General features: G+C 41.7%; 1 protein-coding gene across 2 annotated transcripts in view; it reads right to left on the bottom strand.

Annotated features, from left to right (window-relative positions):
* Window positions 1-616: 616 nt before the first annotated feature.
* LOC121862397 overlaps window positions 617-19,697 on the bottom strand; it is a 67,460-nt gene continuing 48,379 nt past the window's right edge. For both annotated transcript variants that reach the window (XM_042360661.1, XM_042360662.1), the window contains exons 2-3: window positions 12,928-13,397; window positions 617-1,578 (exon numbers count right to left, since the gene is read on the bottom strand). In XM_042360661.1, the coding sequence (XP_042216595.1) occupies window positions 931-1,578; window positions 12,928-13,200 (921 nt within the window). In that variant the 5' untranslated portion in view covers window positions 13,201-13,397 and the 3' untranslated portion in view covers window positions 617-930. The remainder of the gene's footprint in view (window positions 1,579-12,927; window positions 13,398-19,697) is intronic.

Below are 19,697 nucleotides of genomic sequence, written 5' to 3'. Positions count from 1 at the left end.
GGTCTTTCTTCGTCTTTTCTATACCTTTGAGCCAATCATACGTTGTATTGTTTTCAAATAGATTATCAACAACACTTCTTTCGTTTCTGCAACTTCACGAATATACATTAGATGAGTCCTTACAGTTTTTTTATCACAGTTTTGGAGATCGCTGGCAATGCTTCTATGACATTGTCCTTACTTGTTGATGAGCGAGGTCTCCCACAAACATTCACGCGATCTCCACTGATATCTGTAAGGCAGTGTGTATACATTATTTGAGTGTAGTGGATGTAATGTAGATGATAGTGCATAGTGTAGTCACTGTAGTGGATGTAGTGTAGTCTCGGGCATAGACTGTGAGCTGACCTTCAAAAATAAACCCGGACAACGCCGGGTACTCAACCGAGTATTCATTATTAGTGAAAATAATATAATTCCTGCTCTCTTTCCTCACATAATACATCTAACGTCAAAATTGTTAATTGCAGCAGACATAATAGCTGTTGCAGACTTTCCAGATGTTCTCACAATACTGTACTGTGGGTCACGCCATGTTTGCAGTTTATACAGAGTAAGTAATTAACATGGTACTAATAATGATATAGAGTTAGCATGGACAATAAGACATCTCATCTTTACATAATATTTTTTGTAATGTAACAAATATTGTAATAAGCTAAAATAGATAATATATATTTTAACATACATATCACATATAGGAATATTTGCTTGACTTTTCACTTTTAAAGGCGAAAAAGTGAAATAGCATAGGCACATATATTAATAATATAATCTTAAGGTTATATGGTAACAAGATTGCCATTGAGCGTCTGACTATACGATAATGAGTAGGGCCCATTTGTACATGGTCGCAACATTCGTGAGATTTGTACATTGTTTATCACCCGCAATATATTAAATTCGATAAGATATTTTGTTTACAGATAATTATGGAAAACTTGGCACGGAAGATGGTGCTTGAAGATCAATTTCGCAATTTTGGTTTAAGACATCTCTTGTTACTGTAGAGGAGATGGAGGGCTCGGCCGAGACCTCCTCAGACGAGGACACATCCAGCGTGGCTATCGTCGTCGACCTGAGGTGTCTCACGATGGGACCTCTGATGGGATCCTCCATCGATTCCGAATCCTCCACCCCTCCAAGATGAACGACCGTAGCTAGAGCGGCAGCAGCAGTGGCGGCGGCAGTAGCTGCGGCAGTAGCAGTAACGGCCGTATCTGTGGGCACTCTGTTTTCGTGAAGGGTTGGCAAGATTCTGGGTGAGATCTTACGGAGGTGCCTGGGGCTTTGGTACTCTGGGGGACACTGCAGATACTCTATGGCCTCTGCGCCGCCGCACTGCTGTAGCTGTCCGCTAACGGAGGTCACGTAGGACGGAGGGGTGTCTGGGGATGTGTACGAGGACGCCCCCACAGACGAGGATGTAGCAGCGGGCTTGATTGTCTCGCTGATGACAGTGAAGTAGGATGGAGGAGGAACCTCAGTCTTCATCACATCGTCGTAAGTAGGTGGATGATCCTCGACCTTAGCCCCAGAATCGCCCGGCCGCATGTGCGTCAACACGCGGAGACGGATCTGCAATGTAAACAACGAACATAAGACTGACAAGATAACACGGACCGGGAATATAAATACCTGTTTGTCATAAGAATAATTGTCTGTATCTTGAATTGCAACTAACACCACTACTGGTACTGCTGCAGCTACTGTTGCTATTATTGATACTGCTAGAGGAAGAATAACTGGAGCAACTACTGTCACTTTAGCACCATTATTACTACTACTAACACTACCAGTAAAATTAGCACTAATGCCACATTTAATGTACCTTAATTCATCAATAGGAACACATCCATATCAACCTTACTAATCGTGCTAGTAAAATTGATTTCACTAAGAACTAACACAAGTACCTAACAATAACACCCAAAAGCTAGTGTTTTTAGTAATGCTTTAACGCAGGAAATAGCATGCTGGTGTCTACTGTCGGAAGGTGCCTCTTTATATATATAAAAAAAAAAAAAAGATATGGCGAAAAGTAAGAGCGTAAACATCGTAGTCAAACATTAATCATGACATGCAAGCTCCCCAAAAAGAAACAGATTTAAAATTTATAATTGATTTGTTTTATAAAGAGGTTCTGCGTTCTGGAGGTTCGTATGATATGAGACCCCGGTGGAATTTTAATCACTCACGTGGGTTTGAGTACCCTTGGCTGACCACTTCATAGTGACTGTACTTGAAGAAGAATAACAGGGAAACAGTGCGGGGATATATGATAGAAGTATTTAAGTGGGTGAAAGGAATCAATAAAGGGGATATAGATAAAGTTCTTATAATATCCGAGCAGGATAGGACTCGTAGCAACGGATTTAAGTTGGATAAGTTTAGGTTTAGGAGGGAGATAGGAAGGAATTGGTTCACAAATAGGGTGGTGGACGAGTGGAACAAACTTAGCAACTTTGTAGTAAGTGCTGGAACGCTGGAAAGTTTTAAAAGGAGGCTAGATAGATTCATGGATGATAGAGAGTGGTAGTAACTCTCGACAGGAGCTGCCACGCACAGGCCAAACCGGCCTATTGCAGACTCCTTATTTTCTTATGTTTCTTATGTTCTTATGTAAGGCTGGTGTGGTGAGAATGGTGACAGTAGGGAGTGTGGGTGTCCCAATACCAGGTTCTCGTACACGTGTAACCTCCACCATCATCTACCACAAGCAGAGAGAGCGATATGATCGAGGCGTATAAATGGAAGTAAGGGTAAACAAAGGTGATATAACAAAGGTACTCAAACTATCCAACCAGGAGCGAACTCGTAGCAATGGTTTTAAGTTAGACAAATTTAGATTTAGGCGCGAAATAGAGTAGTGGACGAGTGGAACAAGTTACCAAATATCATCATTAACTCGAATGCGCTGGATAGCTTCAAACATAGGTTGGATGGATATATGAGCAATGGGGGTTGGGTGTAAACGGGACTGCCCAGTATGGGCCAATTGGCCCGCTGCAGTTTCCTCCATTCTTATGTTCTTCTGTGATGGTGTTGTGATAGTGATGGTGTTGTGGTGATGATGGTGTTGTGGACGTATGATGACGGGATAAGAATGAATCTGCTACAGGGGGAGGAGGAGGGTACAGCTGATCAAGTGTTACATTACCTTCTGTGTTCTAAGACGGTGATACTCCACAGTCCCCACCGCTGTGTTAATCACGGGGATAAACATCTGACAACATCCACATCGGTCATAACTCGATTCAAATAACACTCGCTTCTGACAACACTCGCCGGTGACAAAACTTGACTCGAACAACACTTGCGGCTGACAAAATTCGCCGCTGACAAAACTCTACTGACAACAATCTCCTCTGACAACATTCGTCACAGATAAAATTCGACTTTAACAACATTCGCCACTGACAACACACGCCGCTAACAAAACTCGACTCGAACAACACTCGCCGCTGACAACACTCCACTGACAACAATTGCCTCTGACAACACTCGCCACTGACAACACTCGCCACTTATAAAACTCGACTCGAACAACACTCGCCGCTGATAACACTCCACTGACAACAATTGCCTCTGACAACACTCGCCACTGACAACACTCGCCACTGACAACACTCGCCACTGATAATACTAGACTCGAACAACACTCGCCGCTGATAACACTCCACTGACAACAATTGCCTCTGACAACACTCGCCACTGACAACACTCGCCACTGATAATACTCGACTCGAACAACACTCGCCGCTGACAACACTCCACTGAAAACAATCGCCACCTGGCTCATTTGAGGAAATCCATTTTTATTTATGTGTTTCTTAGAATAAATGAACGATACTTAACTATAATAACCTCTATGTTTATCTATCAAAAACTTTCCTTTATCATGCGTGTTCAATAAGACTTCGGCAGGGACTAAGCCACCGGTCCAAGTTAATGAGGTGTTCCTGTGCTCCTCTTCTCCATAACATCATCTTTCGCGCTCTCGTAATTACATTTAGGAATGTTTGTGTGTGTGAGTCAGATTCTGATTCGGCCCCAGGTACGTACAAGGAGTGAGTTATGATGAGGCAGGGAGGGAAGGTCAAGGTCCAGGAGGTGATCACGGCGCACGTCAACATCCATCACCACGACACATGGTGCCTCATTCTGTCCATCCACCACAAGCCGCGCCTGCTCATGTCTCTTAGAAGTGTAGCGGGATACAGCCCGCACTATGGTGCTAATATTAGAATTGTTAAAACAATGTACCTAGGCTATATAAGATCTCTGATAGATTACCACGCACCAGCCCTGGTCCTTCGTGAAGGGAAAGGCGTTGACAAGCTCGAGAAAATGCAAAATAAAGCCCTCAGAATTATCCTAGGATGTCCCATGAGCACTAAAGTACCTAATATGAGGAAAGAACTAGGTATACCCAGTGTTAAAGATAGAATAATTGTAGTCAACCTCATGATAGCCCTGAGGCTTCTGCGTGGTGATCCTGATAACATTGTTTCCTTAAAATTGATAGAATGTATGAACTACAGCTACACATATGAAGATGTTTGGACTAGACCACCTGTACATTGAGACACAACAGCGCTTCCTGCCACCCTGGAGGACAGTTCCCTTCGATATCACAATACCGACATATCCGCCTAAAAAATTAATTATACAAAGCATTTATCTCCAACACACTGCCAAATTGAGAGCTCTTGAACACATACACACTCTACAGACTGATGATAATATCACACAGACCATCTACACTGATGGATTTCTTAACACCGCCTGTGGGAGGGCTGGAAGTGCTATTGTTGTGACTCGACCTGACGGTAATATAATTGAGAAAGGAGTTAGAATTAACAACTGAGCATCCACTCTACAAACTGAATTAGTTGCCATACTCACAGCTATTAAATTCATTGAAACCACTGTTACTGACAGTCTCATCATCACTGACTCTCTATCCTCACTACTTGCCCTTGGCACCCTCGAATCAGGTTGTCACGCTCTTGTCTCTGAAGCCAGACACAAATATGCGTGCCTTGTTGACCGGGGTGTCAAGGTCAAACTGTTGTGGATCCCCTCTCACATAGGCCTCATAAAACATGACAGAGTTGATGCCCTCGCCAAACTCGCGTCTAACAAAGACACCGTTGAATACAATTTGGGTCTGTCAAAAAGAACCCTTAAAACTGTAATTAGGAAAGAACTTATTGATGAGTTTGACGCAAGTAGACTAGTGCAAACAGGCACTAGTCGATCCATAGTTTACCATGATGAGATGTATCAAGTGAAACATGTATATGGAGCAAGTAACAAAATCACTAGATTACAAGATGTTGGAACCGCTAGATTAAGGTTAGGATATAAGTACCTTTGGCAGTAAGTTCTTCAAGCAGATGTAAACAAAACTAAATGTAAAGTGTGTGGCCAGACACATGGCCACACACATGGCCACACACTTGAACACTACGTCCTCGACTGTTTGAAGATAGAACCTTTTAGGGACAGGTCCAAGCACACTGTGTGTGAAATGGCACAACACTTCATCTCTAATGGCAAGATAGCCGACATATTAAGATTGTATCCACTTTTTTGCACTTAGTAACTATATCAGTTCTCATGTACAGACCCAAATACTTCTCACGTAAATGTGAATAACAAAGTGTGAGGCCAGACATACTGCCTCACACGCCTGTTTTCACGCAGTTGTGAATAAGTTACCCTTTATGTACAGAACTAAACAAATAATGTAATTGAAATACTGTGTAACATTCAGTGCCATAATATCCTGACAACGGGGGTTAATTATTATGACCCGTTGTAAACTCTACTCTGTAATCCTTTTGCGCTACCGCTCACAGAATGAGTGTGGGGTGCACAATAAAGTAGCCGCTGTAAGCGGCAAAATAAAAAAAACTTGTCTCTGAGCTGTCTCCACCAGGGCCCCCTATTGGACCGACGAGACCACCCCCGCCTCCCCGTCCCCCACCGACATGCCGGCACCAGGGGCCCAACCTCTCGACGTCCTCCTTGAAGCCGACACTACTGACGTACACGCTATCACAATCACACTAAAAGGTATGTCCCTCAATATTTTCAATGCCTATAGCCTGGCACTTGACACTATTAGGGACCTGCCACGCTTTGCCATAAACAGATAAACTGTACCGGGAATTTTCTCTCCACACACTCATCATTCTGTCACTTTATGTTACTTGCTGACAAAACCCATGACCCTTCAGGCTTTTACGCCCTTAATGCATGAGTCATAAAGGCAAGCATGAACAACGCATGCCTCCCAGATGGGCGCTGTAAACGCTTTTGCGCTTCACCTTGCACAGGATGTAAGGGGATGCCCAATAAACTAGCCCCCTCGGGGACAAATTAAATAGTCACCCGCCGGGAGCTGTGGGACGACGCTCGCATCCATCGGCTAATTAAGCTGTACTAGTGAAGGTTACGGATTACGATGTCCGTCACTGTTGCCACCCACACTTCAATATCACAACGCTCGTGAAGCAGTACGGACGTCAGAGTTACGCAATTGACCTCTCCACATCACCTCTCTATCAACATCAGAGCCTTAAGAATATACTTATAATGTACAATTGGATAAACATCTAGTTCTTCAGTAATTCATCCTGGGAACTCGTATCTATGAAATGGAAAGTAATAAAGGCCCCTTCTTGTAATCTTAATGACGTCATGATGATCTCAGTGACCTTGCATGAGTTGCGTCTCTAAGGTTCATGGAGTATGATACAGCGGCGGTGTTGCCTGAGCCAACAGAATGTCCGGCAACTCTGTATTGACAATTAAACGTCAGGAGCTGATACTTTGATCCTAGCGATATAATTCAGGAACAGAGACGATGAGGAAGAATAAGAAAAAAAGAGAAATTAAGGGTCAAAGCCACAAAGAAAAAATTTATACAAATAGAAAGAACAAGAAGATGGAAGAATTAAGCAAGCAATAACCAAAATGGAAGATGAGGGTGAGTGGTTGAGTAGGTCAGCAGAGAACAGTAAGCGTCAATCCGCACACACATGACACAGTTATCTAACTTGAACACAAAATATATTCACAAGAAAAACATGGTTTCAACTTCGATTTCGTTTAGTGGAAACAAGTGAAAATTTACCACAAAGCTATACCAAATGCAGGAATAATAGACGATCTAGTAACGTTGTCAATATTTTTTTTTTCGATTTTTTGTCTAAATGTGTGTGTGTGTGTGTGTGTGATTATTTTTATGAAAATTTAGCAAAACCATGAAACAGTGAACAATAATGGGATCACATCAAGATTAGCCCCGTAGCTTAATTCACTAACCACCCTAACCTAACCTAACGGGGACGCTAGGGAGCTTCAAGACGAAGTTGGATAGGCACATGGAAGTGCTGGGATGGGTGTGAAAGGGATCTGCCCTGTATGGGCCAGTCGGCCTCCTGCAGTATCCCACTTTCTTATGTTCTTATGTTCTTATGTTCTTATGTAACCTAACCTAACCTTATCAATCCTCTTTTGGTAGTGTTTAATGTGTTTAATCATTAAGTGAATGAAGCCCGGGGGTAATCTTTACGTGATATCATTAATATTAGGCATTTAATCTAAACATGTTGATGGTTATTTACAAAGTTACGTTGTGAGGTACAGTATTTGTTTATGGTGTTCGGTCATGCAAACAGAATAAATCCACTTACACCGGATGTCCTTGTGAATAACATCCACAGTACACGGGAAATCCTCACCAATGTGGTTACATTGGCGACTGTACCACTACACACACACATGCACAGTTTTATGGTAAATTTTCATTTGTTGCCACTAAAAGAAATCGAAGATGAAACCATGTTTCTTCGATGGTTTTTGATGTGTTATGTACGAATTTGACCTTCATTTCTGGCGCAAATCAATAGTTTCTGAGATAAGCTGCCTCCTATCTCAGAATCTAGAGATTTGCTATAAAAATCAAGGTTAAAAAGTGGGTAAGTATCGACGATTGACCCGTTGCAGATTTTTCATAGACAACGAATTTAAAAACACTGCAATTTCACTGTGTTTTATTGTGGACAATGTCGTAGTTTTGGCAAACGTGTTAAAAAGTGGTTATTTCAAAATTAAACTTAACGTAACATTAGATGATAAGAAAAACAAGCGACATTGTTAGAACCTAACCAAAGAAACCTACCAAACCTAAACCTTACCTAACTTCCTAGCTGTGAGGCTCCACCCTACGGACCCCTGGCATATAAATAGAAAGAACTTACTATGATATAGATAACTTTTATGTTTTTTGGGTACTTGAGAGCAGCCGTCCGATTAGTGTGGCTCATAAACATACGAGTACACTGGCATGGCAACTGGCGACTGTCAACGATCGGAGCACGGCATCGAGACAGAGCGACAGTGTTTTGAAATATCCTATATGATTGGCTGTTTACATTCAGGGATAAGGAGGCATCACCGCCACATTACCGCCGAAAAGACAAAGTAGTGCGCGCCAAATAGCCTAAATATCTACCACACGGATCATTTTCCAAAGAAATGATTATCATCAGAACTTAATGATGAAAATATAGTAAGAAAATAAACATCAAAACAAATAACTCATCGGCGAGTTAGTCGTCAATATTAGCCTAGGTTTATATGGTGAATGAAAGGAACCTTTTTCACTATTTGTTTTTATTGACTATAGATGAAAAAGAGCAGACCTAGCCAGCGGTCACAGTACGGGTTAGAAGTAGGGAGAAGGAGGACGACGACGAGGAGGTATTTTTTGTTAGTCTCCCTTCAAGATAATTCCTCCGACTTGTTTTCTTCTCGCTTTTCCGCCAACCCAGCAACTGTCAACCAAACAACTTATACCCGCGCCACTACCAACCAAACAAAATATTCCCGCGCCACTACCAACCAAACAACGTATAACCTTGCCACTACCAACCAAACAACGTATACCCGCGTCACTACCAACCAAATAACTTATACCCGCGCCACTACCAACCAAACAACTTATACCCACGCCACTACCAACCAAATAACTTATACCCGCGCCACTCCCAACTGCCGGATACACTATTCTCTCCCCACTTATGTTTCTTTCATCTTAAATACTTTACATTTGCTCCTCCTATGAAGAACGTCATCCTCTAACCTCTGTACTGAAATGCGTTAGTTATGTGTACTTACAGTCAACAAAAATTATCGCCCTGCTTTCATTCTAGAACACAGGATGAAATGCTTAGAAATCCCGGGTATGCCAGTCCAACACATGCCATGAGTGCCTGAGGTATTTGCTCATTCCCAGTTCCAACAGACCCGAGGAGCGCGATTTTTTTTTTGTTGGCTGTACCTGAGGTGTTTAAATGTACGAACTTTAATTTGTCTTCGCGTTGTGCTGTTGTCATATACTGAATGATGACCCGACACTTTTCATCCGTGTGTGTGTGTGTGTGTGTGTGTGTGTGTGTGATTGATAGCATGTATGATACGTATTTACGGTTGTTCGCACTGATGAACATATTTACGTAATTAGATATCAAGGAATATTTCAAAGTGCATCCTAACCCTTCACAACTTGTCCGGATTACGAAAAAGTTTGTGTTTCACTATTCACCAACAATCTTGTTGAATTATGTGTTCTGAGTAACTGGGCAGGTGAAACATGAGTACTTCCCCAAGGTCTTCCACGTTAGATGGTGACGCAACACAAATACGAAGAGGAGTGTTTACTAGTTTTTCTCGCCTCGCTAGACTTGGCTCACCAGCGGCGGGCATCACCAGTTTCGTCAGAACCGGCATTATTTTTTATCAGTCGCGCTGAGGTATTAAAACATCCTGTTAATACAGTCAGTTATGTGTATTGGAGCATAACTGCTTCTGCTTCTCCTTGGTGATGGAAGTTACTCTTTAATTATTAAAGAGTAACTTACACTATAGCATTACATTGTTTCTCTCAATTACTGGTATATTGTAACATTGCATTGCGTTCCTTTTCTTTCCATGAAAATTACGTTATAAATCTTGCGTTCTTCCCATTTGTGGGGTAACCGGCCATTACACTAGGGTTCACTTCCCCTTCAAGAAGCGTTGACGTTCATTCATTTCACAGAATATTTGGACCTGTATCTGCTCCTGTATCATGGTCATGAAGGAGTACAGTAATTACAGTAATACATAGCCAGCGTTCGATTGATCATATTCCATTTATAAATCAATGGTGGGTTAAGCCTTTTTTCATTCATGGAGACTTGAAGCGTTACATCAGCTTCCACCCGGTCACAGTTTTACTGCACCTCAGTGGCTTCGTCCCATCCGTCTCGCCATGGAAGACTGACGTTCTTCTAACATAGCAGTTAAGTTGCACACTGATGGGTGTTTAGAATAAGGATGATAGGCACGTGAGGAAACGATATTGTAATTAATTGGTAAAAATATTTCCTGGAAGTAATTGGTTATTCTTATAGAACGTCTCGCTTATTTGTATGGTATTGATAACGATGGGATGTTGTTAGTGTGGTCTCTGGTTAAGTAGGAAGCATTTTTATTTTTGAGGCCTTAAATACACCCACCCAAGAATTAACCTTCCCATATTCACGTTGATCATATCATCATACAAGCACACACATACATAATAAAAGATTATTCCCCAGCCTTCGTTCGTTTATCTTATATATTGGTTTTCCTGTAGAGCTAACGAAACAGTTTTTAAAGTCTCTGGCACGATGTATGGTGATACCCGCTCCCTGGAAGAACTAGCGCACGTATTGGGGGAGGTACGGAAAAACACACGTCACAACATTCTCGGAATCTCGGAACACAATGGGCTAACTGGGTCCTAAGGCCATTTTCAGGAATAAGTTCCTCCGATAATCTTGCCAGTTGATGAAGCCTCGCTTACCTACAGTATATACAGTATATTGAACAACATAATGATATATAACCTTTAACAAGATCCATCTCATAAATCATAGCAGTGTTTGCCCCTCGCCTATGTTTCTCAGAGAAGTTGATGAGGCGCTTTGTGTCATACACATTCCCAACAATATATTACGACCAGAGATCTGCACTGCAGACGAGGTTACATAGATCATGTTTGCAAAAATCTTATTTCCATCTTCGGATGTTTATGAGACTTCTTGCTTCAACAAAAACATTATCCGTTCTACGTCTGATTGACGTAGGCGAGGTGAGGTGAGGGCCACAAGCTTCCATACTCCCTGCAAATGTCGATCATGTGTAGGACAGCCCGCACACTCGGCTCTGACTCACTACACCACCAGCATGCATATGACCCTTATAGTATCTACAAGGTAATGATGTATAAAAAAAGTGTATCTGGAGCGGCACGGGCTCAGGTTTATAGCTAACTCTCGCGCGCCGCTCACTCAGGATTGGCTTGACCTCTTCAACTGTGCAGCCTCATAGATGCACTTCCAGCTTCAGTATCAGCTTGAACCAGATCACCAGACACAGCTTACATGATGTATAATTAGACACCATCCTTAGCCACGGGAGAAGCAAAAGACAGAGGTGCTCATTGCGACATGATAAAAAGTTCCAACAATATGCCCGAGCTAAACAGTTGGCCGTCGACCTTGGGCAGGTTCTAAACTGACAATTTTTCCCTACTTTTGCCCACGTATGTGACGACATTAAGTGTTCTGTGGTAAATTGATGTCAGTGACATTCAAAAAAGACAAAACATGAGAGGAATTTCACCTGGGGTTCATAAATGTGTCCATCTAAATAAAAAAAAGAAGCCCATCCTGGTGCTCTTTACTTCCCTCCTGGCACCCCCTACCTCTTGTTGTTCTCTCTGCTTCCAACTCGTGCCCTCTACCTCCCTCTTGTGCCCCCTCCCCTTGCAACCCCAACAGGGCAAACTAGTTGGTGTCCGAGTATATGGCAAATCCTTGACGACGCGCCTGCTGGAGTGTACAGTAGATCTGTGTCTCACTACAGGACCTACCTGCTGGAGTGCTGATCTATGTATCTCACTACAAGACGTGTCTGCTGGAGCGTAGGTCTATAAGTCTTACTACAAGACCTGCCTGTTGGAGTGTAGGTTTCGCCAAAAAAACATGTAATTATTATGGTCGTCTTAACCATGAATGAACATGTGGGGCATTACTCGCCAGGTTGGAAGAGTGACCACTGTGAATGAACCTAGGCCTACGGTCGTGGTGCTGCGTGTAGAGCACGAGTGAACACGAAAGCGAAATACTGTAATGAACATTTTGGGAATTCCCACAGCATGATGGACGATAAAGATTGATTCCTGTATCTTGAACCTGTGCTAAAGATCGTGTGGCTTATTCTTTTAAATTTAAAAAAAAATATTTGACCATTACGGGACACTGATGAACATTCCAGGCCACGTAACGGAACATTACTCAGGAAATCTATGTTCTGCGGAGTATCATCAAACATTTGTGGAATCTCGTGATTAATTTTGAGCACAAAGTGGCATCAGTAAATACGAGGATCCTTTGTCACCACCGCTGGCCCCTCTCAAAGGTCAAAAACTACCAGTGAACATCAAGGACACCAACTAACACGGCACAAAATTGTAGCACATACGATTAATTAATAATCTTGTAAAAACATGGTGACAAAATGGTTTATTGTTACTTTTTTTTGTCGTCTGGAAAGTAACTCCTACAGCGACACCCACCACGTGGTATGATGATTTGATCTGCATGTTGACTGACTCGGGTACATAATTTGGGTCATCTGGTCTATATTCCAATATCTGGTTTAGTATTATAACAGAGGGTAGCATATTAGTCATAAGCAACTGCAGTATATTTATTGATAAAGGAAATAATCCACTATAAAGCATGCATAATATTAAAGAAAATAAGCCCGACTATTTACTGTAGTGATAAACAAAAGAGGAAAGGAAGAAAAGTTGTTTACCTGTCTGTGAAGCGTAATGAGGCTATGGCGCTTGCAGTACCAGTAGCAGAAGTGTGCAGCCGAGTAGAGGAGCAACCACGCCACCAAAACCAATTGCCACTTCTCCTCCAGGATGAGCACCACGATGATGAATATCCAGCCTAGCACCACGAGGAAGGCGAGCACTGCCCCCACCACACGCCAACTCATGAGGCGCGACTTACAGGCGGGGGACATGCCGTCTTGTGCCTCTACCATGGTCTCTTGGTCTCTTCTCTCAGTCTCTTCTGCCATGTTTGTAGTGTTTCTCACACGGTATATTCTCTGCACTGGTTAGCTGGATTAATCTACCTGAGTTAAGGGGTATTTTATTGAGTTCCGGAGCCTACAGGTAGCTTTCCATTCATGCCAAGCAATAGAGCATACGTTGACGTCCTTCTGCTTTGAAGCTTCAAGACCGACTGGCCACAGGTGGGTAGAGACGCTCACACCTGAAGAGAGAAGCGCATGCGCAGTCAGTTAAAGAGCCTGACATGATGACATTCATCCTGCATGATATCATACTCAAGTGCCTCCAATTTATTATTTATTTAATTGACACTTTCACTATTTAATGTACGTTACAGATGGAGCTCGTAAGAGAAACAAATCAAATGATAAGGTTAATGAGCACCTGTGTTGATATATACATAACAGCAACCACGTGTGTGTGTGAGTAAAGAGCCTGGGCACACTTATCATTATACTTAAAGCGTAACTTCGCAAATATGACAACAGACTAGAGCAGGTCAGTGGTGTGAACAACACAGGTGGCGGTGTGGGGAAGATACTTTTATAATTATACCTGTTATGTGGCTAGCAATAAAAAACATCAGAGCTACCTTATAACTCTTGTAATACTGTACAAGACTTAAAATAACGCTGATGGTGAGCGTAAGAGAATATGTGTAAGACTTCCAAAATATATCGGTTATTGAAGAGAAACATATTTAATGAGTTTGCATTATCAAAGACAAAATGGCCGTCCAAATTTAGGTGTGACAAAATTAATGGTAATCTGCAAGCTCCATAAAAATGTACGCATGACTAAGATAAACAAAGATACATGTTGACCCTTATGTACAGTTAAACATCAATCAATCAAGAGTACTGTCCTCAAGCCTGAGGGTCAGCGACCACAGTCCTCTCCTCCACTCTAAACGTTCTTGTGTTGGAGGATTACCTCCAAGAGTTTGTATCTCTCTGGGGACCCAGTTTGTAATTTAATTCATCCATCCCAGTCTCTGCATTCCACTGGCTCTCCCACCCTCAACTTTGACCAATAATATTTCTGTTATTATCTCCCAATCCTTAATTATATGACCAAATTATTTCATTTGTCTTTTTCTGTACCTTTCAAGTATTTCTCTTAAAAATTTTGCTCGTATTAGTACCTCTTCATTAGTTTTCCTGTCAGTGTAGCTTATTCTTAGTATTCGCCTATAATACCACATTTCAAAAGTATCCAACCTTTTTTGGTGTCTGCTAAGTGTCCACGATTCAAACTCATATATCAGCCCTTCCCATTTAAAACCTTTCAGCAACCTATTTTTGTCAAATTGAAGTTAATATCTCTTTTCATAAGGTCTTATAGGTTGTAAAATGGTGTTTTTGCTTGACATATTCTTGTTTTGATTTCTTCGGTACATCTACCATCACAGCTAATGTTACTTCCCAAATACCAGAAATCTTCCTCTTGTTTAAGTTACTTGTTGTCTCCCAGAATTTTTATTTTAAGATTTATTTCCAATTTGGAAACAACCATTACTTTATTTGGTCTTTACAGCATTAACTCTTAAACCACATGTTCACCTTTTTCTACTGATCTGATAACGAGTTTTTGTAATTTCTCTTCACTATTTGTGTTAAGAGCAGTACATGTATCATCTGCAAAGCGTATATTTGTTATTACTTTGTCATTAACTTATAGTCCTTCATTATTACTTATAACTTCTGTCATTAAGTATATACGAGTATATTATACAATGTTGGATATAGAACACCGCTTTGTCTTACTCCCTGTTAACATACACACACACACACACACACACACACACACACGAATATATCCAATAAGATTTGCCTTTTTTGACATAAATACAGAGGAACAATAGTACCCACGCCTCCATACTTCCCAAACTCAATGTAAACAATCACTGACAAACACATCACCGCAGTCGTTGGGGAATTGAATTTTGCCACGTACAGAGGCTAGTGGTCAGGAAATTATGGCAATGGATGTTACAGAGTATTCCAAATACATTGTTTGTTTAGTTCTGCGCATAGAGGGTGACTTATTCACAACTCTGTGAGTACCGCAGTTTGAGGCAATTTATAGTACCTGGCCACACATTTTGTTATTCACATCTGCGTGAGAGGTATTCAAGCACGAGAGAGGGGGGGGGGGGACAATCCAATGCTCACACCAGGAAAATTCTGGATTCACAGAAAATGATCTGAAATGAAATACTGTTAAGAATGTTACCGCGAAGACGCTCAAACTAAGACACCCTTGAGACAAGGAAACATGAACCATTAGTTTTCAGAAACGTTTACAAGTGAAGTTTTCATACTTGGGTATGGTCACGTAGGCTGTGGTGTTGAGGCTATGGCCTCGTGTCCAGCTAGCTCTCTGCAGCAGGCGGCGGGGGTCACATATGTAGGCTACAAGGGCCAGGAGGTTCGTGTGATTTGTTAAGATGCGCTCTCTTCAGGAAAGCTTTACTCCAGTGTTTAGTCATGATTACTTTTTTGCTATCAAATCTCTTGAGCTTCTGCCTGTTACCTTACGAATGAAATTTCTCAGTATCTAGAACAATATTTTAAGTTTGCGATATTTATTATCATAAATACTTTATCTTTTAACAGAGAATTAATTTGACAAGAGCAGTATTATCAAAATATAGAATGGCCGTGGCAACGTATAAGGTCAAAACTAAACATGGATCAAGTTCCTCGTGAGAAAATATTGTAGCCACGTTTAAGATAATCATTAACAAAAAATTTCAGATTTCATGAAGTCAATTTTAAGTATTTAATCTTGGAATAATGTTGACAAGCAGAGAAGATCACAGGTCGGATACGTGATGTGGAGGAAGCAAATAACATGTAACCATGACAAAATGAAACAGTGTGTGCGTGAGGTGCGGCAGATAGGCGAGTGAGACTGACCTAGGGCTTACCTCCCGCGGCGGCCACTTTTACCCTAAAGGTCAAGGTGTCAAGTCGTTCACGGACTCACTGAAGCCATTAGCACAAGTTGAAAGCGACCGTCTTACTCCCTTCCGCTCAGAAACACCGACACGGATGACAGGAAAATTATATATAGCTCTTTCGCTGAAGTACTGTATATGAGCGGCAGCACGTGGCAAAGTGGTGTATACCGTACAAAGAACACATTATTGTATACAGTACAGTTAACATTTCTCGCTGCAGCCTGCACCTCTGTGTTTGGCGCCACATATACACGACAAAAAGTGGTCTGTCACCAGCTGTGCTTGCGTCACGCAGTCATCCCCACTGAGCAGTGGATCCTTCTAGGTAGTGGAGGCACAATAAGTGTATGAAACAGATGTGGAGGTACACCAGGTGTGTCTGAAACAGATGTGGAGGTACACCAGGCGTGTCTTAAAGAGTTGTGGAGGTACACCAGGTGTGTAAGAGTTGTGAAGGTACAACAGGTTAGACAACATCACTACACATAGAGTACTCTGGATAGGGTGGTAGAGTGGTTATCGTACTAGGCTGGCAGTCCATTTGTCTCAGGTTAGACCGTAATTACACAGCGATGACAGTCAGCAAAACTAAAGAAATCTTACTCGAAGTCTGAGATTGGAATCCCCACAGAGGAGGAAATGTTTATGTGACATCCGGAGTGAGTCAGTGCTAGTAGTATATCACCACCGACTTGTCGTAAAACTCCAACTAATTCACACATATTCAGACCGCTGGAGGGATATATATCTATCCTGCATCAACCTGTGTAACTATGTAACGCTAGACCCACGTGACTGACGTCCTGAATCGACAAGGTGCACGAGGCAAGTCCCTCAGGAGTAGAGGTGACACTGTGGTCGGGTGTAATTCTCTTGGACCATCACCGGGGAACGTAAGAACTCACGCCAGTAGCTGGTCATAGTATCAGTTATGTACGACTAGTTATACCAGGGTTAGATATTTTCTTGTATAATGATAGACTTGGTAACTTGTTGTATATATTTTTGGTTAAGTTAGTCCGCCCTGCCCCCTTACTGATCTCCAGTGCTGTACCTTTAAAAACACGTAGTTCTTGGTATTCAACTGTAATTTCTTTCTTATCTTTAGTGAGGTGTATTGCTTCACAGTAGATTAACCAAATTACAATAATTCCCTATGCTTGATTTTGTTTTTTATGCTGAACAAAACTGTTAAAATTTTTTTTATCCCAAACTCGTTGCTGGAGTCAAACTCCTTCCGATTGTCTACTTAGATATGCAAATCACGAGTTGTGAGCTGCCAACGTGATTTGGAATAAGGTTCATCAAGGTTCAGGTATGAAAGAGAGAGAGAGAGAGAGAGAGAGAGAGAGAGAGAGAGAGAGAGAGAGAGAGAGAGAGAGAGAGAGAGAGAGAGAGAGAGAACATAAGAACATAAGAACATAAGAATGGAGGAGACTGCAGCGGGCCTATTGGCCCATACTGGGCAGTCCCGTTTACACCCAACCCCTATTGCTCATATGAGCATCCAACCTATGTTTGAAGCAATTCAGCGTATTCGAGTTAATGATGATATTTGGTAACTTGTTCCATTCATCCACTACTCTGTTTCCAAACCAGTGTTTACCTATTTCACGCCTAAATCTAAATTTGTCTAATTTAAAACCATTGTTACGAGTTCGCTCCTGGTTGGATAGTTTGAGTACCTTTGTAATGTCCCATTTGTTTAGCCCTGCCTTCCACTTATACACCTCTATCAGGTCGCCCCTCGCTCTACGTCTCTCAAGGGCGTGCAAATTAAGATGCTTTAACCTGTCTCTATACTCAAGGTTCCTAATGCCCGGGATTAGTCTTGTCATTCTCCTCTGAATTCTTTCCAAGGATTCTATATCCATTCTGTAATACGGTGACCAGAACTGAACTGCGTAATCCAGGTGTGGTCTCACAAGAGCAAAATACAGTTTTAGGATGACCTCGCTAGTCTTGTAACTAACACTCCTTTGTATGAACCCAAGTACTTTATTAGCCTTGTTAAGAGCAAAAACAAATTGTTTACTTGGCTTAAGGTTCCTACTTATCATTACTCCTAAATCTCTCTCGCAGTCGGATTTCTCTATGGTATCGTTGTTCATCTGGTATCTGGTTTCCCTGTTTACATCTCCTATACTGAGTACTTTACATTTGTCGACGTTGAATTTCATCTGCCATTTTTCAGACCATTCGAAAAATTTGTTTAGATCTTCCTGTAGTTTTGCCGAGTCCTCGTCAGATTTGATAACACGTCCTATTTTAGTGTCATCAGCAAATTTACTTATGTTGCTGTCTATGCGGATATCTATGTCGTTTATGTATATAATAAACAATAATGGTCCAAGTACTGAGCCTTGGGGAACTCCAGTTGTGACGTTGCTCCAATGGGACTTAGTGCCGTTAATGCTCACTGGCTGTTTCCTGTCCTGTAACCACGCCCTAATCCATTTAAGGATGTCACCTTTGATGCCATGAGCTTCTACCTTTCTAATTAGTCTTTCGTGGGGGACTCTGTCGAAGGCTTTGCTAAAGTCGAGATATACCACATCATAATTGTGCCCCTCGTCCACCGATTCGAAAACTGATGAAAAGAATGTTAATAGATTAGTTAGGCAAGAACGTCCGCTTGTGAAGCCATGCTGGGAATCATTGATCAATGGGTGCTTCTCCAGGTGATTTCGAATAGAGTTTGAAATGATTGCTTCCAGTAATTTGCCTACTATTGATGTTAGACTGATTGGGCGGTAGTTAGAGGATAGTGATCTATCCCCCTTCTTGAAAATCGGTATTACATTCGCTATTCTCCAGGATTCTGGTACTACACCTTTTTTTAAGGACATGTTAAACAACTTTGCTAAGGGCATACTAAGCTCTTCCTTACATTCCTTTAATACTCTGGCAAATATCTCATCGGGACCAGGTGACTTATTAGGCTTTAATTTGTCTATTTGCTTACTAACATCGTTACTAGTCACTACTATCTCACTTAATTTGTTTTCTTCACTATCTCTGAATAGAGTCGGTGCCTCGGGTATCATGTTTAAATTTTCGGTGGTGAAAACTGTTGAAAAATATTTATTCAAATTATTGCTCATTTCTCCATCGTTATCAGTGAGCTCGCCGGAGTCTGACCGTATTGGTCCAATCTTTTCTCGTTTTTAGTTTGATACATTTGGTAGAATCCTTTGGGGTTTGTCTTCGCCTCCCTTGCTATCCTTACCTCATTATTCCTCTTTGCTTTCCTTATCTCGGTTTTAACCCTACTCGCCAATACCCTATAATAGTCCCGGAGGTGAATTTCGCCACGATTTATCCTTCTACCTATAGCCTTCCTTTGGCTAATGATGTTCTTTAAATAATTATTTATCCATTTAGGGTCATTGTTGTCTGATCTGAGTTTTTTGTATGGTATGTTCTGCCTTTGTGCATTAAGTAACTCACTATTTAAATTGTCGTGGAACTCGGCAATCTCAGATCTCGTTATTAGGTCGATGTCAGCTGTCAGGTTCACGGCTAAGCGCGACACCC

This window comes from Homarus americanus, unplaced genomic scaffold (assembly GCF_018991925.1).
Source record: "Homarus americanus isolate GMGI-L3 unplaced genomic scaffold, GMGI_Hamer_2.0 scaffold31037, whole genome shotgun sequence".
In the NCBI taxonomy this organism is placed as follows: Eukaryota; Metazoa; Arthropoda; class Malacostraca; order Decapoda; family Nephropidae; genus Homarus; species Homarus americanus.
This window is presented reverse-complemented; position numbering and strand designations above follow the sequence as displayed.